The sequence below is a fragment of the Clinocottus analis genome, unplaced genomic scaffold, assembly GCF_023055335.1.
Source record: "Clinocottus analis isolate CAN_PGR_092001 unplaced genomic scaffold, fCliAna1.0.p SCAF_10, whole genome shotgun sequence".
In the NCBI taxonomy this organism is placed as follows: Eukaryota; Metazoa; Chordata; class Actinopteri; order Perciformes; family Cottidae; genus Clinocottus; species Clinocottus analis.
In genome coordinates this window covers 8,965,697-8,987,624 of record NW_027175821.1, presented here as the reverse complement: position 1 = coordinate 8,987,624, position 21,928 = coordinate 8,965,697, and the positions used below count along the sequence as shown (strand labels likewise).

At 41.0% G+C, this 21,928-nt stretch overlaps 2 protein-coding genes across 2 annotated transcripts; one reads left to right on the top strand and one right to left on the bottom strand.

The window, feature by feature from the left end:
- Positions 1–2,716: 2,716 nt before the first annotated feature.
- Positions 2,717–6,468, bottom strand: arl3l1 (ADP ribosylation factor like GTPase 3, like 1). Its single transcript, XM_068587140.1, has 6 exons — positions 6,356–6,468; positions 5,452–5,595; positions 4,026–4,142; positions 3,560–3,610; positions 3,235–3,420; positions 2,717–3,110 (listed from the first exon to the last, which is right to left on the bottom strand). Exons 1-6 carry the CDS (start codon positions 6,371–6,373, stop codon positions 3,060–3,062), a joined length of 567 nt encoding a protein of 188 aa, XP_068443241.1. The 5' UTR covers positions 6,374–6,468; the 3' UTR covers positions 2,717–3,059.
- A 6,574-nt stretch (positions 6,469–13,042) lies between these two features.
- Positions 13,043–20,917, top strand: rgs14b (regulator of G protein signaling 14b). The gene is made up of 15 exons (XM_068589684.1): positions 13,043–13,123; positions 15,485–15,506; positions 15,664–15,815; positions 15,913–16,005; positions 16,566–16,709; positions 16,789–16,947; positions 17,061–17,142; positions 17,249–17,352; positions 17,496–17,714; positions 17,963–18,039; positions 18,291–18,417; positions 18,680–18,761; positions 19,543–19,586; positions 20,101–20,179; positions 20,451–20,917. Exons 1-15 carry the CDS (start codon positions 13,079–13,081, stop codon positions 20,708–20,710), a joined length of 1,689 nt encoding a protein of 562 aa, XP_068445785.1. The 5' UTR covers positions 13,043–13,078; the 3' UTR covers positions 20,711–20,917.
- The last annotated feature ends 1,011 nt before the right edge of the window (positions 20,918–21,928 follow it).

Below are 21,928 nucleotides of genomic sequence, written 5' to 3'. Positions count from 1 at the left end.
TTATTGAGCACATTTCTCCATGGACATGTTATTCCTGTTTCGATATGTTTTCACGTGAAAAGCATTCATGTGTACTTACACTGTACCGAATGTCTTTGTATTTTAGCTTCAAAACGCATCACAACTGTATTTTTAAGAATGATCTAGTGTGGAAACCTCTGCTGCTGTTCAATCATTAATCAAACATGGGAACAGATCAACAAGTTAAAGCAACATTTCAGATTTCACGCTTCGTTTCAAGTAAGGCAAGGTACTCTCTGCCCGATGGACCTGTACCGACACATCGGTACAGGTCACCAGAACGAGAAAAGTGTAATCCAAACACAGTCGCGTGTCAGTTATCCTGGTCCTGTCCCAGTCAGACCATGTTCCCCATTGGCTGGTTCTCAGGGGAGCTGCACCTGTAGGAGGCGTCCTCGCGGTCAAGGCTGCATCTGTTGGTTGAGTTTGACTCTTTAGGCAATGAACCGATGGAGCAATGAAAGCACAAGGTGTAGAAGACGGCAAGCAGAAGCAGGAAGCAGACAATACAAAAAATGGCGATAATAAGGATGATGTGCGCCTGCATGTGCACCTCCTCCCATGGGAGCAGGGTGGTGGCGGTCAGGGGGCCAGAGGTCGTCAGAGCACTGAAACTGGGTGGAGGAGGTGTCATGGAGGTCATGTGCTCAACTTCCGGCATGATGGGAAGCCTCAGTGTCTATTGGCTGTATTTTTTTTCAGCTTTAAGGGGAAAAAAAGTATTCAAGTTTGGAATACAGATTTTATGGATTAACATTCACATCAATAAGATACAGTAGTTATTTTAGTGGAGTTAATCATTAATTATGATAAATCAACCTGCCGTACACAACAGACACAAGCAATAGCATACGATTCAATGACTTTGTATGATTTTGACATGATTAAAATAATCCATTTCTGTAAAATAATAAAATATATACATTTTAGCAATATACATATGTCTAATTACCCCGTCTAGGTTATCTCTTCCAATGACAACCAAACACAGACGTGTCTTTTGTCCATACCTGGATTGTGTGGCTGTCCAGGCTCTCTGAGTAGGCTTTCTTTTGATGAGCAGAGCTCGGGGAAAATGAAAGAAATGGAGGACGAGAGCGGGAGGAGGGATGGTGGACCGCGAATAACAGGGAGGGTTGCCATGGCGACACCTGCTGAGGGCCCACTAGCATGGATGTGACATCATATCACTTCGGGATTGACAATGTGGTATACAAAGCATACAAAGGGAGATGTTTGTGTCAAAAGGTTAGTTTGAAACATGTCCAGAACTGAAGCTACATTATGGGAACCAACTTGTAGTTTATAAAGCTCATAGAGAAACATACTTAAGTGGTTTTCTTCTGAAGCTATGCAATAAAAGCATCATGTTTGATCAAAGATGAGCTTTGAAACACAATTTGTGTGTCAACAGACTTGTTTGTAAAGCGCAGCGCTGAGATGAATCGGCTCTCTACTGCCACCTGCTGGTAGAAGCAGCACTGAACAACACGGCTCCTCCAGCCTCCTTCAAACCAGAACAAGTCTTTGGTACAAGTTGTAATTGGTCCCGCGTCGCCCGCTGTGCTCGCTCAACAGAAGTTGATGCCTAAAAAATGTTTTAGGACTTGCACCAAATTTGAGTTGCCATAGAGATGACTCAATATCCATTCATTTTAGTGGGTAAATCAGTGAGCAAAAAAAAAAAGAAAAGAAGAAAAAGTATTCATTAGCGTAATTTTCATAGAGGAGAACACAGTACACAGCCCGCCAGCTGATGTGATTTTAGAGTGCTTTCAGATGGTTAATTACAGCTCCAGACAATAGAAACAAAAAGATCCATTAAATCCAACTGCGGCTGAGTAGAGCCAAAATGGCTGAATAGAGACCACACCAAGGTCAGTCTAAAGGACAAATATGCAAAGACAGACCACAAGGTTGTGAGGACCTTCAAGTCTGGAGCGGTTTTGATTGCCGTTGTCCCAGAGGAGGTGACCCGTGTGGGTAAAGACTGAAGCAGTCTTCTGAAATCTATGATCTGCACAATCATTATTGCAGATTTCAGAACAGAAGGTGAAGAAGGTTTGTACCTCAATACTGCTTCCGAAAAGGAGACCATTTGTTTCTCTTGCTGGCAGAACAACAGCTTACAGCTGGACATTAGTGTCAAATCACCAACTACCTCTGTAACAAGGGACCCAGAAGACACTCACATTGCTGCAACAGAGACAGAATGCAACGTAATCATCCCTTAATTAACATATAAAACAAACATTTTGAGAAAGTCTCTCTGAACTACATTAGTCAGCCTCGCTGCGTGTAATTTCTTGCTCTGTTTGCTCTGCTGTGCCTTGAAGATTTGATATCTTGTTGTGCCATGCGTCTGCATGCTTGTGAACTCTCCTCTCTCTCTCTCTGTACAAGGGTAAGTGCTCGTCATTGTGGTGTAGAAATAAAGCAAGTTGACAGCCGTGCAGGAGTGGATCAGCGTGTAATTGTTTTCACTTCTAAAAGGGTCGACATTTACAGTCACGTTCACATGCTTTCTGTCGTTCGCCGAGAGATAAAAAAAAAAAAGAAGTAATTTGACAATTTGGGATGTATTCGAGAAAAATATGATTACTGATGGCAACATACGATTCGAAAACAAGAAAGCAAAATAGCAGAAATGACTATTTATTTTATTGTTAAAAACCTCAAAACACATACTTTACACTCACACTGCACTGGTGTCTATATGTTACTGACAAACCCCAACATGGCTACATGGCTACACACACTTGTTTTTCTTGGTGTTTAAGAAAGCACACAGATTCATCAGACAAGAATCCTGGGGATAAGGGGACAAACACATTCATTTTGATTGATAAGTGCCTAAGAAATGTTCTTGAAATTGCAAAATATTCATACATTTTTTCAAAACAAATTTACGATTCAAATCTGTGAGGGCAGCAGGATCTATAGGTGAGGTGTGTTGTTTATAAATTAAGTGACATATTTTCTTTTTTCCTTATATTTCATTCCAATTCTCTGTTTGACTTTGGTCAGTGTTGTCTGGTTCACTTCTTCTTCTTGTTCACAATGTTGTTGCAAATCCAGTTCATGCCATCCTGTCGGAGAAAATAAAAATACGTTTGAAGATAGAAAGTCAACCACCAAATGAAGCAGGTCAAAGAGGTTGTTGATAGAAATAAAGTATCCAGTAAATTGATTAAGACAGGGACTAAGCCTGACCTGAACTCCCTCCCCGGACACAGCGGAGCAGGCCTGGATCTGCCACTCACGGTCCCGGTATGTATGCAGGTTGAGTCCCTCAGCGATCTCACTGGCCGGTGACGATGTGGCCAGATCCTGCTTATTGGCAAAGATGAGCACTGGAACGCCCTTTAGATTCTCCTCCTCAATCAGCTCGGACAGCTCCTGCACACACGTGCACATGAAACTGACTTGTTTTTAAAAAACACGATAAATCTTTTCAAATAGTACGTCAGTGTAATGAGCTTCAGGTAGTTGTGCTACCAGAATGTATGTGTTGATGTAGAAATGACATCGAGCTCACCAGTCCCGTCTCCTCAAAGCGCTTCTTGTCTGCACTGTCAATAACATAAATCTGAAAGAAAATAATGCAAGGGGATAAAATTAACTGACAAGTAAACACAGCAAAATACTGCAATGAAAAGTTTTCTCTCTTTGGCTTCTTTTAATATATAGCTAAAAAAGTCAGTTATAACGTAGTTACACTTCTTTTTACACCTTTTGAAAATGGTCCACAGCATTAGATTTTGTTGAATAAGTCCTTCTGTCAAGATACATTTAGAGTGCAGATTTGGACATACATGTTAAACTTGAACGCTGTGAATCTTTGCTTCATACGTTTTGTGGTTTATTTTCAGTGAGAACCTGTGTGGACTTCAGGATGACTCGTAACAACTTTGTGAACATTAATGAGGATCTAAATACAGAAGTAAATGTCTCCTATGCAGGAAAAAAAAACACATTTATTTGAATTAAGTTGATTCACTCACCAGCATGTCTGTGTTTTCCAGATACTTTTTCCAGAAGGGCCTGATCTTCCTCTGTCCTCCAATGTCCCAAACATTGAGTTTCATGCCATGAGAGGCAACACTCTTTATGTTGAAGCCCTGAAGTGAAACACAAAGCTGGAGTCATTACACTGCACATCACTGCCTTTGATTGAACACATGTCTAGTTCGCAGCACCTGGGAAGTCCGGCAAATGGTTATGAAGCAATTTACAGAGTGGCAGTGCACGAGAGCATATGTGTATTAAGTGAATTACTGTTTGGTTGTTGCGTATCATGTGCTCTAAGCTTTTATAAGGAAGTGGTCACTGTGTTAATCCGAGGCTGTTTTTCATAAGGCACCTCCTCTGTTTCAGTCGGCGAGCTTGTATAACAACTTTATCCCGAGGGCTCGCTGAGGAGCAAATCTGAGGATAAGACTGGAAGGATCAAGGTGGCGTGTGTGTGTGTATGTGTTATGTGTATGTGTCAAGTCTGGTTTAGCTTTGTGGTGACTTGTCATGCTGGACAGCATCCTCGCTGCCTAGTGGCTGATGAGCCGTCACATTGGCCCGGGACCTGGCAGTACATCTGCTTTATGTCTTGTGAGAGTAATGCAGGGCAATTAGATCATCATATTAGAGGTAAGATAATCACATCACAAGAAGGTGATGAAAGAAAAGCTCACTATAATGTTCGGGTGTTCGAAGAAAATGTGTTGAGAGGACACAAATCAGGAAGATCACTGCCTGCTGAAAGGTTATTTATAGAATTATTTAACAGGATGGACTTCCTGAAATCAGGGCTGGGGAAATCGTGTCATCACTCATTTCATTTTACAGTCAGAAAAGTAATGGCCATCTGAATCCCATTACCTTGAGCGACAGCGTGCGCTGATCCAGCTGGTCTCACAAGATTAGATACAATCCCCCTGCTTTTTTATAATGCTGGGTTAAAGTGCCACCAAAAAAGGAAATATCTTTTCAAAAGCTTCATTGATAAAAGTGAAGACCATCATTGCATTCCTGTTTTTGGAGTCAGTGAGAGCAGACCCATTGATCTTTGAAGAGTGGTAACCTAACGAAACATTGAGGCTATTTTTCTGGCAGACGGACCCTGTTTATCTGAAACACACTTCATGATGGGCATCAGGTAATGATGTTATAAAGGGGCTCAGCTGTTCATGGTGAGATAATTTAATTAAAATGAAGGGCACAAAAAAACATCCTCTGCAAGTGTATCAGTCAGTGGTGCTTCTTGATTTATTATGCCATTATAGGAAGTGACTTAATTTAAGGTCATGATGTGTGTGTCTGTCTCTCTTTCTGTGTGTGTGTGTATGTGTGTGTGTGTGTGTGTGTGTGTGTGTGTGTGTGTGTGTGTGTGTGTGTGAGTGTGTGTGAGAGTTTTAACATATAATTTCCTCTCACCTGTGTTGGTGTGATGGTGTTCACATCTTCAGAGGCGAGGCTCTTCAGCAGTGTGGTCTTGCCGGCATTGTCCAACCCCAGCAGCACTATCCTGACCTCCTGCTCTGTGGAGCCTTTCAGCTTCTCAATGACAGAGAGTAAGCCCTACATGAAGGGAGGAGGGTGGAGGTGTAGAAGGAGAGGGCAGACTATCAACAAATTGTTTTGTATTCGTAGGGTCGACTTGACATTAGTCGTTGGATATTTAAATTTCATATCGTTTTAGTTTCGAATACAAAAGCATGAAAAGCAGAAGATTTTATGTGACAAGATGTTTCTTAGAACAGCCGACACAATATCCTGAGGTAAACAGAAACACAGGTTTTAGACATACTTTACATCTGCAAACAGATCACACTGATCTCTTTGGGATTTGAGGTCAAAGCTCCTCTTACAAACGCTTTTTACCACACGTATGCCTTCTGGCTCCACCCACCAGACATCCTCCTCTTTCTACTGTGTAGCTCCCACCCCCATTCTAGGGTTGATTAGGGATCCATTCATGTAATGGGACACTATTTAATGTGATTAGTCTGAAGTAAGGTTGTGTAATCGCAGGCTGTCACTGACAAAAGAGCCATACGTTGGAGCTTTAAATATTTTGATCAAGGCGACAGATATATGCGTATATGTGTACATCAAAGCGCATTGGAGGTTACTTTAGATGTATAATCATTATAGCAGCATATAACAAGCCACACAATTTAGACAATCCAACCACCACACCATAGCTGCATCATAACAGCTGCTTATCAAGTAAAATAGTTTTTCTATTGCACATTCGAGAACCTGTAAATAGTTCCCAGTGTCAAACAAACACTGAATTGGAGTTATAAATCCTGTTCCTCCAGATCAGGTCACTTACCTTTTGAGCTTCTCCCATGGTGACGTTTCCTGTGGCTTGGCTGGAGGGCTGCAGCTACATTCTCCAGTGAAACTCACGCTGGTGTGTTAGCTATCCAGGTCACCCAGGTTATCTATCCAGAAAAGGTTCCAGTAGCCTGTCTTTTCCCTCTTTACACGCTGTAAACTTGAGTGGGTTAAGTGCTATGTGTGTATGTGATAGTAATGTCTACCTGGGCGTCAATTGCTCTTCACTGAGAGAGGGGGAGGGTGTATGGGACTGGGATTAGGAGGCCAGAATTAGCACTAGTCATCCATGCAAAGGCCACCCCATCCCCCCCTTCCTCTGCCCATCCCTCCACCTCCACTTTGCAGTGGCTTTACCTGGATTATCCCTTCGCCACCTGCTATAGGAGGAAACTGAATAAACGGTCCTTCCTGACACACTCACACACACACACACACACACACACACACACACACACACACATACACACAAATATTATAGTAGAAAAAGAGATAAAAAGTTCGACCCTTTTGCCATATGGCTGAGGACAAACATGCTGTTACCACATAAAAAAAAGCCCTTAGAGAGGCATGAGGATAGGAGACACCAGAAACTAACACGTACACTTAAAAGGATTAGATCATGTTGTTGGACCATGGGAATGTATTATTTCTGTGTTCATAAATCAACTATCAAATCCATCCCTCTCTTGGAGAGGAGTGGATAGCATGATCATCCCATACATCCATTAGATGCCAGCCGCTATGAAGCTGCTCTCTTTGGGTCATCTGTAGTGTTGGTTCCTGTGAGTAGCGCGTTCATGCGGATTAGTTTGAGCACGCATGTGCTGTGTCTGGATTAAAACATTTCAAGACTCTTTTCCTCAACTGAAAAGCCTTTCTGATCAAATCGTCCATAGCCTGGAAATGACTCGACGCATAAGCGTAAAACATCAATTTTCCACACACACTTGCTCAAGGATGTTTAATGTCTACATCAAATACATCAACAGAACATTATTATGAAACAGTATCACTAAATCCTTATTCATTAATGTTTAAGCTAATGCTGTTACAGGACTCTCTTGTTGTTAATGAAGCTGGACCGCCACGCGACTCCATTGCCCTCTGCTGCCTCCTCTCTCTGTGTTTAACTGCAGAGAGAAAAAAGGGGAGGTCTCAGACTTTATAATGTACATAGAGAGATAAGTCAAAGCTATAATTCTAAGATTAGCAGGATGCAAAAATTGAAGTGTCGTATAATGTCTTTTTGCATTTGAGTAAAGCGTTAGATGAGAAGATCAACACCGCCCTCAGCTCTATATGGAAATATGTTGCTGGAGTCAGTCAGTGTTAGCTGATCTTAACATTGGGACACCAGAGGAAACATTGCTTGGCTCTGTCTGAAGGTAACAAAGTCCATCTAAAACCCTTAAAAAGAACACTTGTTGTCTACACACTGACATGTGTAGACAAATGAAATGCGGACAGTAAATGAAGTACACAAAACAGTGAATATGGAAAGATTTTGACTAGGAGTAGTCCTGGAGTCTCTGCCAGTTGCCAGGCAACTGCTCCCAGCAAAGTATTAGTGAGAGACAAAATCCCCTGTAACTTTGCCATTTTCACCCTTTAGTTTTTGTGCAGATTAAACAAACCAGACATCACATGCTAATCAGTGAACTTTAGAGGTTCTGTTAGATGGATTATAATTTTGGACAGAGACAGGCTAGCTGATGCCATCCGTTTCCAGTCTTTGTGCTAAGCTAAGCTAACCAGCTGCAAGCTGAAACCTTATTTTTTACAGACAGATAGATATACAAGTTTTATCAATCTTCTCATGCAATGAAGCCAAATAAGAAGATTTTCCAAAAATGTTGAAGCTTTACGTATTTTAAATATAATATTTTTACATATACCTTACACTGTATCTATTTTTAACCATGATTTGCATTCAAGACCATATTCTCTGTCTATGTGGTATATGATACCACAAACAACCTGAACTAAAGTCTTTACCGCTGTCTCTTTTCAGCTTGTACTTCATAGCCAGCCCCAAAACCACGACCAGGACCAACGCAGAAACCCCACAGACAACCAGGATCACCACACTTTCGTCTGGATGAGGACAGAAACAAGGGCAGAGACACGGAAAGACACATCCTATTAAGGGTCATTAAGTTGTGCATTTTACTCTCAACATTAAATGGTCGAGCGCTTTCATTTTCAATTCCAAAATCATACTATGCACTATTTTCAGTCTGGTTATGTACACCAAGAGGCACATGCAATCTGCAGCCCTGTGAAATCAGCAGGGAGATGTGTCCGTCAGACTACGCAGCGTTTACTTACTCGCTACAGTGACAGTGTGTGGCAGAGACTCGGAACTGCCACACAAGCTGTTCACGATGCACATGTACTGGCCTTCTTGATGTGACAGCACACGTTCAAGATACAGCTTGTTTTCACTTCCACCATCCAGGATGTCCTCCTTGTTCCTCTTCCACTCAAACGTCAGATTCAAGTAGGGATAGTTATGGACGCATGTCAGAGTAATGTCACTACCCTCTTTTATGTTGGATCCAGTGCTGTTGATAGAAACCTGAAAGTCTAATGGGAGGGGGAAAATATTAATGTGGAGGGGAGCAACAGCGATAGTTTTAGGTCAGTTTTATTTGATGTGTTTAGGTGCACTGCCACAGATGAGGATATTGTTACAGGTTACCTTTAGTGCAGTTTGATGTCATATCTGGAGGTACTAAAGGAAATAGTCAACATGGAAATGAAAATAGTTAAGCATTTTTTCTAAAAACATATTAACTTAAATTATTATATTCAGTAAAACCCTCAGCAATACACTACTGTAGTTGTAAAGATCAATCAAATGTATCATTTACATTAATTTTCAAGTCTCCTATGTTTGTCATGTTTGAGTAACCTTGTTATGCTTCCGCCATTCCACTGCCAATAACTATACTTTTGCACCATGTAAAATTTATTGGATTCATCTTCAAGTAAACAAATGAAAAGAGAGACGTCACTCACCATCGATGCACTCTGCTGAAGTGTTTGAGCAGAGTACACAAGGAGCTAAAGTGAAAGAATAGCATAAAGAACATTTTTCCTTTACATTTCACCTCACCTTAATTATTGGCACACAATGTTCAGGTACATTAGCTGCTACATAACATTTCCAAATGTAGCCTACAGATCGAGTGAGAGGTTTATGGTTCTTTTACTTACCTGCCTGAGTTTCTTCTATGCTGTTACATCTCAGACACTGGACAGGAACACAGCTAGAGCCAGCACCAGCTTAAATAAAGTTTAAAAAAAAAAAGAAGATTAAAAACCAGCTAAACAGGCATCTATTGAATATGAACTGTCAAATTCACAAGTGGCTACTTACCTATGAGTAGATGACTAAGCAAAATATTTAGAAATATCCCTTTCATAAACATTATCTGTTGGAAAAACCTCAAAGTGTCATTAAACAGTTGAATGTAACGCCGCATCACTACAGATCAGACTTAGGCATACAAGATAACGACATGTACACTTTAAACATATATTAAATATCATTATAGAGCTAAAATATAAAGCTGAACTGTTTTTTTGTGACCCGTGGTGGTGTTGTCTCCTCACATAGTTGAAAGAGAAGCTGCTCTGTTTTGCCTATCCTATTGGTCTTTGCGTCACAAAAGGCACGACACTAGCTGATTACAAAAATACTGACGCCCATGCAAATAAATTCTTCCCTGGAACTTAATGGCACAAACAATATCGCTGTTTGTGTGTTATTTAAATAGGAGTGATGGCAACGGCGACAGTGAGGCTGCTGCGGTTTATGTTGTTGTGTAACATTTAGGGAAACATTGTGGGATTTTGTACACTGCAAATGGATAGAATAAGAAATTGACAGAGAGACAGACACATGAATATAAAAGACGTGCTGAAGTGTAACTTGTTGTCAGCATGTTAGTGGCTTACTTAAGCAAATCAGATCTTTGGGGGATTATGGCCAAATTTTTATAGAACTGAAGCTTGGAAATACAATATCATCTTTCATTAGAATCACCCGAAGCCTTCATACACAGTGTGTGTGTGTGTGTGTGTGTGTGTGTGTGTGTGTGTGTGTGTGTGTGTGTGTGTGTGTGTGTGTATATATATATATATATATATATATATATATATATATATATATATATATATATATATATATATATATATATATGATTCCAGTGGCCAGCAGAGAGTGCTGCTGATCATCCTTCTTTTTTCATTCCACTCATCCCATGGGAAGCTGGAGTTTATCCCAGCATGCACTAGGAAAGAGGCAGATTGGACAGATTGCAAAACACAAACGCGATCCCACTCCTCAACCAAAACAGCAAACAGGCATGTTAGAGTATTATTTTATCAAACCTGCATATGTTTGTGCTGTGGGAGGAAAAGAGAAAACAACACACACATAAAACAAGTGGTTTGTGGATATAAATCACCTTAGACTCACATAGATAATGTACAGGAGTGAAGATCTTGTTGAACGAGATTGGTGATTATACCCACCTCAGTGATGCCTCACCTAAACCAAGATTATATTCCAACAATGAAGGGCAACAATATGGGGAATATCTATAATTTGGTGTAACATACTTTGACGTAGGATTTAGGTCAGAGTTTATTTATCTGCTTGTAAACACCGTGTTGTTAACTATTATAATCATTTAAATTGCCTTTTTGAAATATCGATGTGGATTTTGTGCTAGTCTGACAGCATCGAGGCAGCTGCGAGCCACAAATTGCCAATGTAACACTTTCCTTTACCAAGTCAAACTGTTGGACATGATTCCATTTTATATAATGTTACGATGTTTATTCATTTTACATTCCTAATTATATCTCCTAAAGTATGAAAAAGGTCATTCCTGTCAACACACACTAATTGTAAATTGAGTGCCTGAGATTGGCAATTTAGTTTCTACCTTCTTACGTAATGCAGAAACCATGAAAACAACTTTTTTTTCAAATGTTACATTTGAAATGTTGCTGTAAAATAGGACTAACTAATTTAGTCTTAGTGTGTTGCTTTAATGTGCTACTGTAATGTTAGTACTAGTATATTATAATGTTCAACATTATACATTGAGAATGCAACTTCCTGTAAACATGCTGACAGGCTAATAGTTAACATGGTTTGGTTCATCCAACAGCTAATGTTCACAACATAGCAAGCTGTTTTACAAAAAAAACACTAAAGATTGAATGTAACGTAGTGGGAATAGACAAAAGTAGTCTTTTTGAGTGTTAACAACACTACATTCAGAGAAGTCACTCATCTTCTCTCTTGGGGTTTCTTGGCGGCTGGCAAAACAGCTCACAGGTGCATTACCGCCACCTGCTGGACTGGACCGGGAAGAAGCAGATGAGAAACTTAAATTTCTCTCTTTTCTCTGGACCAGATGTCGTCACAAGACCACCAACTCTACCGAATACATCAGCCAGTGCTGAACAGGCTGCTGCCAATATAGTGAGACAACCCAGCACGACATTACTTTTAACACGAAAGACAGTCAAAGAGATTAGCACTTGTTTTGACTCGAGTATTCATTCATGCACAATTTTGCGTTGCAAGTAGCTTATTTATGTTGAATGTGTGTTTCAAATTGCACATGAGGTTAGCTATTTTACAAAAAAAGCGTTAATGTAAGCTAATTGATAATATGTCGCAGGTGCAACCAATTAAAACGTCCTGCTACTCCTGCATGGCTCCCCAGCTAGTGCGCATGTCAGGACTCAGTAAATGGGTAACATTGAGGTCATTAAGTCTGACCTGTTGACTTCCAGCGCGTTCATCTCTCACTCTCGTCTGATCTGTTTGTTTTCCTGAAGATGTTCGCGTTCAGAGGATTATATCACAGATTCTCCCGCTTGACAAAAGTTGCTGCACAAAAGCAATTCAGGAAATATGACAACTGCTGCACCACAACCACTGGCATCATTGACAAGAAGGCAAGACAATCATTTTCCACACACGCGCGCATAGAGAAAGTGTAGTGTATAATTTGCACTACTTAAATTGCACTAGTTGAAATCTTTTTGCATTTAATTTAATTTGTTACAACAAAATATTACTCATAATGATGAACTCCTCGTGCTCTGTGTACCAAACCTCATGAACATCTTTTTTTAATTGAAAATAATTAATCTAGGCTTATTGATTTTATTCCTCATGATATTTAAAGTTACTCTTGCATCTTGTAGAAGTTCTGTGGTGTTTTGCGAATACCATTATTTTTGACTGATCATCATCTTACAACTTGTGAATGTCAATCAGTTTTGTAGTTTTAATGTCAAAATCTCAATAACTTCCAAGTTCAACAAAACTTCATTCAGACTCAAATGAAGTGGCTTTTTAAAAAACTGCAACAATTGCTGTCTGGATTGTGTAATAGTTGTAAGCTGTGGCAAGTTACTTGACTTGGCACGAGTGTGTTTGTCTTGTCTATGTTCCCACATCGTCGTGTTTCTCAAGATGTACTGAGAGCAGTTTGATCATATTAACCATACTTCCTCTTGTGTGGGTTGTTGCTATGGCAAGACTTCCCTTACAGGGAGGAAGTGACAGAAAGACCCAAAATGATGACTTTTAGTGTGAAGAGTATGCATCATGTTTGGGTGGAGCACTTTATTGTGTCCCCTGACAGCAGTCGTAGACTTTTAGTCGGGTGTGTGAGCCACCATGGCGAAGAACTGCAATGCTTTAGGGATTCCTACTGGCCACATGGTGAGTAGTCTTCTGTTCGACACATGTTGTTTTAGTCGTGCAGCTTTTCTTTGGAGCCAGTGGTCTGTTTATGCATTGATGCGGAAGAAGGCTTTCTCAGCCCTTGCATTGAGGAATTTCAAGACTCTAATTGTTCTCTGAGAAATATGTGTGTACCTGTTTGTCATGATTTGATAAACAGTAATGTCTTTTTTACATTTGGATCAATCATTCAGTCTTTCACCGTAATCATCCCACTGTCATCTCGACAGTATGCACAAACCTGTGTTGTGCGTGTATTGTTCGTCTTAATTCAGAAGGGAACAAAGCTACTGACAGTGGATCAGGCCTTGAGTCTGAAGCGGAAATGCTTGCCAGGCTGTCATGTGTATGCTGAGAAGGCTTCAGTCGCTTTCTTCAATTGGTGTGTGTGTGTGTGTGTGTGTGTGTGTTTCAAGGAAAAGTAGCTTTGTGCATTTTGAGTGCTTGCAAATGTGCCTATAGTTGGTGCAGCATCACTATTCCCTCACAAAGTGAGTTTGCTTATCTTGTCTCTCCTCCGAAGAGTTTTGCATTGAATCCTAATCCTTAGCTATTTCTCTGCTGACGGTGTATGAGAACGAACAGTGCGCGAGCAAGACTGATGAGTTGTTTTCATTGGAGACTGTATCTGTAGGCACCGACATGTCGTGTTTTTGGAGCTAGAGTTTGAGCAATGGAGCAAAGAAAGTGAAGTGGAGCCACAGTGCAGCTCCATCTGCAGAAGCTGTCAGCCCATATCAACCATATATGGGCAGAGATTATCAATTGCTTTGAGCTGTTGTCTTCCTGCTCGCACTAAAATTAGTGCATCCAGTATAACTGCTCACTGGTCATTCATTGAAGGTAAACACATACAGTTCTCAAAAAATGTTGTTTTTTAGCGTCTACTTCTCCACAGGAGATGGGCCTCGGTCTCATGGTTAATATACTAACTTGGTTTTTCCAGGAATTTTGAGTCTCATTAGTGGATGCTGTGAAATCCTCTCACTCCCATTACAACATGTACGTTGCTGTGTGCTCTCAATAATTTGCTCAGTCACGTTTGATCTGCCTACCTTTTTTATAGGTTCATATAGAAATAAGGTCAAGATGGTTCATGAGGTGATTCACATTTTTTATGCGTTTCATAAAAACCACCCCTGAGTTAAAAATGATCAGGGAAATGTATGTGTGTCATTCATACGCATGCATTTTTGTTTATTGTAGAAACTAAAGCATTTATCAATTACATTAATTCACAATGAAGATATTACAACATTTGAGGAATGAATGTATGAACTAAAACATGCCAGCTGAAGGCATTTGATTATAAACTTGTGAACCAAGATTTTTTTTTTAAATTTCTAAATCGGCAGGCAGATAATCACTTGATAAAATATCAGCCGAAAATACAACCCTTCAAATTGATTTTGTCCACTTTATTATTGTAACAAGTTGTAAGATGTTGGATGTACCTTCTGCAGTTTCCTTAGTGTTGTTTACCCAAATGACATCCGGAGTGTGCGTCACTGTTAATGATGACAAAGCTTCCCTCAAGTTTATTGTAAAATCTTTACACCTCTAGAGGACTTTTTGCAAGTCAGTGGACTAAATAAATGGACAGACATGTTCACTTCCACACCTGAGCAGTGTTAGACTGTGGGAATAAACCAGAGCATCCAAAGGAAACCCAGACGGCCTCTGGATTAAAACCCAAGACCCTCAATTTTTCCTTCTTAAGTAGGGGCCTTTCTGTGTGAAGGCCACCTTTTTGAACTTAAAATGGTTCCAAGTGGCCTGTGTGACTTTTCTTCTGAAATACCTCCTCATGATCTTTTAGAAAATCATTATCTAGGTACATGAATTCTTGACGGGCATGTATGGTCGTCAGCACAGGCTTGTGTGCAACATATGTGCAGAAACTATTGGCAGTATTCAACTGTGAAAGTGCTCAAATTGAAACAGAACTTTTACAAGATGTGAGTCCTAAAAGCTGAATGAAGCCATCGTCATCAGTGTCACAACCACTTCCTGTGAAACGGCTTGCCTGATTGCACTACATTGTTACACAGAAGGAGAAGGCAAAAAACATGCAGCTGGTGTTCACATCTCACTTCCTTGTATTTCTGTGTGTGAATATGTGAAACGTCTGTATTAACACTATTTAAGGGTATAATGTAAAGCTGTTACTTAAATATTTGTAAATGTACTGAGCATATACGTTTTGTTTGTTCTGTGCTCTTTCTAAGTGCCGCTTCTCTGAGAATTAAAGTGCCTATTTTTAAAAAAAAGTATAATTTCTTAATTTTGATAGCTTTGGGTTGTTCCCTCCCTTATCGCTCTGTCTCTCTCTATTCTCAGAGCCAGGCAGTGTCAGAGGGAGGTAAGAATGAAAGGCCAACGTGCATGCTGACTATCCTGTACATCTCGCAATTCTCCGAACTGAAACATGTCCGCGCACGACAGGAGAACGTATCTCGCTCCTGGTCACGCTTTTCTGTTCTGATAAATGGGTGTGTTTGTGTTGGGATGTGCTGTAGAGTTGAACATGTCTGCACGGGGCTGTGGCGGCAGCAGCTCCAGCCTTCCAGGGACTCCGGGCGGAGAGGCTGGCCCAGCCAACAGTGTGCTGAGCTGGGCCGTCTCATTTGAGAAGCTCCTGGAGGACCCCTCTGGAGTCCGCCAGTTTACGGTGAGACACACTAAACCCACGAGGTCTCCAGCAAGCTCTCGCAGGGTGTGCCATATGCGTTCATACATATGTTTGGTCTTCGTGTCTGTGTCCACAGTCGTTCTTAATGTCTGAGGTGAGTGCGGAGAACATTTTATTCTGGCAAGCATGTGAAAAATTCAGGAAGATCCCGGCTGGCTCCTTGGACGAGGTACGATGGCACTTTTTTATTGCTTTCTACGATGAATCATCTTGCCTATGATCATTTTTTTTATGTATTTAACTGTGTTGAGATCTTTATATTATAGTTTTTAAAAAAAATAAATACTCATTAGAATGTTGAAACAACTTACTTCAGTAGTTGTTGACCAGACACGATTACTGTGTTGCTTTCTCTGGAGCAGTCAGCAGATGCAAAGGTTTTTTGCTTTGAAATTTTTGTTATTATATTAGAATATATCTCTATATCTCTATCATATTCATTAAATTAATAATTGACTGAAGCTGTTTCATATTTTTGAGATGCTTCTTTTATACTATTCCAACAGAATTTTAAAAAGCTATCTTAACTGTTTTGTACCTTCCAGGCAGACTTAGTGTTTGTTCAATTTAGCTCAGTTAATCACTCACAAGATCCAAAAGGAAATTGGCGTTTGAATCTATTCTAGTTAAAAGATGTCTTGTCAGATCAAACTCAATGATGAACAAACAGGGTTTAGTTCATATCTAATCTTCAGGAGGGTTCAGCTGATGGAGCTCTTGTGTTCCCAGCTAAAAACAACGGCTCGCTCCATCTACAACACCTACCTGTCTGACAGCGCTCCCTACTCCGTCAACATTGATGACACAGCCAAGACAGAGGAGAAGGACCTAGAACAGCTCACACCTGACATGTTCAACAAGGCCCAAGCACAGGTCTGTTTGGAGTCCACGCTCCCATTTTGGCTCAGTAACACAGCGATTAATTGACTTAACTGTCCCCGCTTTGTGTCAGATATTTAAACTGATGAAGATGGACAGCTACAGGCGCTTTGTGCGCTCCCCTCTCTACCACAGCTGCACCATGGGAATCGTAGGAGGTAAACATGGGCCTCAGCGCTCTACAGAGCCGGTCCGTGTTGGATCCTGGGAGGACGTGGCCACCAGAAGCCAGGTATAGTGCCAGGGAGTATGTGGCCTGAGGTGCAGGAGAGGGGGGGGGGAAACAATCCATGATTGCCATTTTAAATTTTGCTGTGGCACCTCTTTAATTACTGTCTCAAACAGAATAAGAAGTCAGAATCCAACAGCTTGCCAGGTGGAAAGACTGTCTCGGAAAAGCAGGGACAGAAAAGAGGATCCTGGGGAGGTAGGAGCAGATCTTGTGTTCCTACATTCTCTCTTTATGTACATTCTGTGACTTTATCTGACAAATTGTCTGTCTCTTTGTTGATTTTCTTCATCGATAACAATAGATGCATCCAACAACAATACCCTAGTCTCCCGGATAGAGTCCCATATGTCTGTCAAATCGAGCAGCGGCAGTGTGGAGCTCGGCTCCCTCTACAGACAGATAGAGGTTAGTGCAAGTGCGCACACATGGATGACAAATTACTGTATTCAAGAAGTTAAATCACAGTTTAGAAGATATGACATGAAGTACCTCACTCTTGTTTCAAAGTATATTTTTCACTCCTACTTTCCCCTCCATCTGTGGCTTAGAATGGCAGATTGACTCCTCGATCTCCAGAGCAGGGTGGTGGTGGTGGAAGTCGGATAGGAGTGGAGGGGGGCTACTGCTGTGTCTACCTGCCCGATGGCAGTGCCTCGCTGGCCCCCACGCGTAATGGCCAACCCATCAAAGACATGCTGGCGAGCCTGTGTGAAAAGAGAGGCTTCCCGCTGAAGGATGTCGTCATCTACCTTCATGGCAAGGACAAGGTGAGGAACTAGCTGCTCTGTCTGCAGCACCAGCTTTAAGTCAAGAAGCTATTCAAAGGTTTCAACTGCAATTTTTTGTGTGTTTTTTTTTTGTTGCCGCAAGTAGTTTGAGACAGATGACTTCTCTCCCCACCCTTCCTGTTTTCACATTCTCCCAACCTCTCACTGCCTCTTCATTTCTGAAAGTTGATGCTGACGTTTCTGAAAGTCACTTCTCTCTGTCTGGTGCACCTTTGCTCTCTCTGCAGCAACCTTTATCGCTGGACCAGGACTGCTCGGTACTGCGGGATCAGCAGGTCTCTCTGGAGCTCAGGGTGACGTTTGCGTGAGTCAACCCTGGCACTTCCTGGTTTTTCTTTTTTTTTCTCCGTCAGCCGCAGCAGGCTTTCACACCATATCAGAGGAAAGTCCTTGTGTTCACACTAGTCATAGATTAGTCATAATTTGTATTAATTACACTTTGGATTCATATCATTTGGTGGCTGTTGATGTTAATGATGCGATATTGCTGTCCAACTGCATTTATCGTTTGTGTACTGTGTGAGCGATTATTATTGAAATGCATGCGTGCTTCAGGCTGGAGATTGCTTCCACTGGTAAGACAGTTGGGATCATGGTGAAGTCCAGTAAGACGCTGCAGGACGCTCTCTCTACGGTGCTGCAGAAACACCAACTCAAGCCGCACGAGGCCCTGGTCACCATGGTGAGCAGCAGACTTGTCTTACATTTTAAAATGTACAATTTTTATTTTTCCCGTCTGCCTCTTTCTTACAGCAGCTGCTTCTAGGGAACCACAAGCACATCATTTATCGTGTTAATATCAATTATATCTGTAATTTTTATATGAAAACAATGTGTTGCAGCATTTCTCTTGACAAGGATCACACCATCTTTGTAATTCATTTATCTATTGTGTAGTGTATCTGATCTCGTCCAGACATGTCTTGTTTCCCTGTTCCTTTCAGGTTGGAAGCGACGAGCCTGTGAACATGAGCGGCACCGTGTTCAGACTGGCCAATAAGACTCTCCGGCTTGACAAAACCAAAGGTTAATACACTTGACCTTTTTTTTTTTTTTTTTTTAAACCTAATGTTTTACCGTAACGGCAATGTTGACATAATTTAGTAATGATGACAATGCTCTTCAAGAGCACCAGCAGAAGCCACAAGATGAGAAGCAACCTACTTGGCCAACGGGTAATGAAATTAGTTTGATCGGATCAGGCACATTCTCGCCCCGCGGCCACTGTTGGTCGTCAATGATGTGGTGACACATTGGGGATGTGTTCTCTTCTGCTGTCTGAACTTTGGCTGTGCCTTCTTACTCACTTAATTGTTTCTCAATGGGTCTCGGCTCTCCCCCGCTCTCATCTGGGGCTGGGGAGAGAGTCTTTTCACTGTCCACTTTAATGCTGGCGTTTTTCTGCATCGCTGTCTGAATGTTCCTTTTTTCCTGCTCTGATTTCTTTGCGCGTTCTCTCTCTGCATGCGTCTTCATTCGTTTCCGTGGGGTTAAAATGTCTGAGTCCATTTGCTTTGTTGAGTGCTATGCCACTTGGAGTTCGCTCACCTCATTTCCCACTGCGAGGAGACCAGAAACAATGTCACTTTACATCAGCGCTCCTTAACTCGGTCACATTCACTGCATTTAGGACTAGGAGAATGGATTAAATTAGAGCGGTTGTTTCAGAGAAGGACAAGTTTAATTCTTCTTTTCAGGAATATTTTATTTGGTTTGTCAGTGTTTATTAGCAGCCGACATACTAGTTTTCTCGTGGAAGGGAAAGCACTGTTAAAAAATACATTTGTCTTTTGTGTGGTGTGAACAGGAAGAGAGCAGACCAGGGCCAGTGGTTCTGCTGCAGCCACACAGGTGAGGCAATACACTGGCAACATAAACAAATAGACTACTTATCTCCAATACCACAGGCTGTCATTATACAAGAGCTGCTGAGATTCTGTCTGTTATCTAAATATAATGAATACCATGGCTATGCGTGAACAAGTCAGTAATTTAGACACAACCTTTATATTCTTATTTGAACAATATTAACAAACATTTGGCTTTTTTTGTTTAACTATTGTATAGAATGGATCACATGTTTATAGTTCCATATAGGAATAGGGTAGAATATTGAAGTGTAATTAATTGCATTGTGCGGTTGATAGAAAGTAATGTACATACGATGCACACTCTCTTCTAACCCATTTCGTAAACTTCACGCAACAATAACAAATCCAATGGACATTCACTGCACGATTGTGACGCAGCCAAAGGCATTAACCTCAATAACAGGTCTATTCCTTTCATTGACGTTACAATGATTGAAAACCTGTGAAGCATTATTTTGTGCATCGATAACGCCTGAATCTATTTCTGGTCACAGGCAGGAGCAGTGAGTGCCGTTGCGGTGGAGGCCCGAGCCAAGACTCAGCCCAAGTCCAGTAAAAACCGCGAAATGGAGGGTGAGACATCTTGTCGAGTTGGTTCAACATGACGGGACATTTATTTGAAATATATAATTGATGGAGCCTTTTATCCTTATAACCCAATTCTAGTATCATTGCCAGTAGTGTGGTGATGAATTTTTGCCGATTTAGACATAATTGTTTTTTTTAAAAAGTCTGTTGTTGGACTACAAACTATGATATTGAGATACTGTAGGCAAATTTTAAAACGACAGTGTTATTTATTTGAAACAATGTCAGAATGTCCTCGATATTTTGTGCGTGTCAGGGTTGCTAGACATGCTGACGAGGGCTCAGTGCTGCAGGGTCGATGACCAGCGAGGCCTCTTGACAAAAGAGCAGCTGGAGGTCCCTCTGTTCCTGAAGCTGGTCTCAGACCAGGGACCGGACACGAAGCCAGACAAACCCAGTCCAACCAGCTCCTCCAACGCAGACTCCGAGGAGACGTCAAGTTCAGCTGGCGCAGCGGAGGAAACCCCCGACGCTGCTGAATCTAAAGCCAAAGACGCCAGGGAAACGGCCGTTTGAAAGACTTTTCTGTGCGTGTTTGATGGACAAAGACACACAATTAGAAACTACAACAAGTCAAGCACTTTTTATAATTGTTTACAAAGCCGTCATTTCTGCTGTTAATTTGCCTCTTAAGGCAAAATGTAAAGAAAGATCATTACAAGCATTTATGGTGTCATTTTAAAACACTACGTATGTTAATGAAAATTTGCTATGAATTGTGAACTGTATCCACATTTTTTTTTTTTATTTTTTTTTTTTAGAAGTTTTTAGCTCAACATTTACGCCCTGAAGCCTGACGTGTTCCCCGATGTTTCTACGCTGCGCAGTTTGAAGTTCACATTGCTTTACTTTGTCACAATCTCACATTGCAGTCATGCTTTTCTTTGAACTCTAAACAAAGACATGTTTCTGCAAAGGACTGTCCAGAAGGGGTTTTTAAAGTGTATTGCACAATTGTTTTTTTCTTTATTTGAATTAAGATTATTGAGTGTCTTTTACTGCGATGAGTTTTTAATATTAGAAATTTTCATTTTGTGTGTTTTTAATTGCTATTTCCAAATGTGTGCATGTGGTACTGAATGCAGTTTGTTTGCTGTGATAGCACTTTGAGAAGCCCTGGTCAAGTCCTGTTTTCCTGTCACCTCAAGGTCCAGATTATGATTTAGTAATGTGAAATTGCAAGAAATTAATTAATAATGTGATCATCAGAAAACTATCCCGCAAGTTGTAGCCAAATAATTAAAGCATTTTATGATAAATGGGGGATCCTTTCTATCTGTGTTTTGTTGTTGTGGCAAAGATGCCAAGTTTCAGCTTTTAGTCCGCATGTGAGGAATGTTTTTGGATGAATCACTGAGGTCAGTTTCTGGCTCCACAAATGCGACGTGATTTGGTTTTATATGTGGTTCAGCCAGACCTGTCTGCCCAAGTGGACTGGCTGTATGACTCATGCAGTGTAAAACAAGACACTGCAGGTATCAATTTTAACTAGCGTTGTTTACATTATTTAATTTCCTTGTAGGTGGATTCTGGTGGAGAAACCCCCCTCTGAATGGCATCATGTAAAAATGTCATTTTTGCACAGTGACGACAGATCTGTGCAGCATTGTGGTTGGCTCTTTATGAAGCGTTGTAGCCAATCACTTGCTTCATCTGGCTACACACTTGTTGCTGGAAGGTGATTTCCAGTTGAGGAGCCCGGGAGGACTATTATGGGGTGTTTTTTTTGCCTTT

What these genes read in the sequence shown, in the direction of transcription:
- arl3l1 (XM_068587140.1), bottom strand. An exon ending in ACACCATCACACCAACACAG is followed by an intron (nt 4,143 to 5,451) that starts GTGAGAGGAAAT and finishes GTTTCACTTCAG; the next exon opens with GGCTTCAACATAAAGAGTGT. An exon ending in GCTTTGAGGAGACGGGACTG is followed by an intron (nt 3,421 to 3,559) that starts GTGAGCTCGATG and finishes ACGTGTGTGCAG; the next exon opens with GAGCTGTCCGAGCTGATTGA.
- rgs14b (XM_068589684.1), top strand. Translation starts at nt 13,079, where the DNA reads ATGGCGAAGAACTGCAATGCTTTAGGGATTCCTACTGGCCACATG. An exon ending in GAAAAGAGGATCCTGGGGAG is followed by an intron (nt 17,143 to 17,248) that starts GTAGGAGCAGAT and finishes CGATAACAATAG; the next exon opens with ATGCATCCAACAACAATACC. An exon ending in GTTCTGCTGCAGCCACACAG is followed by an intron (nt 19,587 to 20,100) that starts GTGAGGCAATAC and finishes TTCTGGTCACAG; the next exon opens with GCAGGAGCAGTGAGTGCCGT.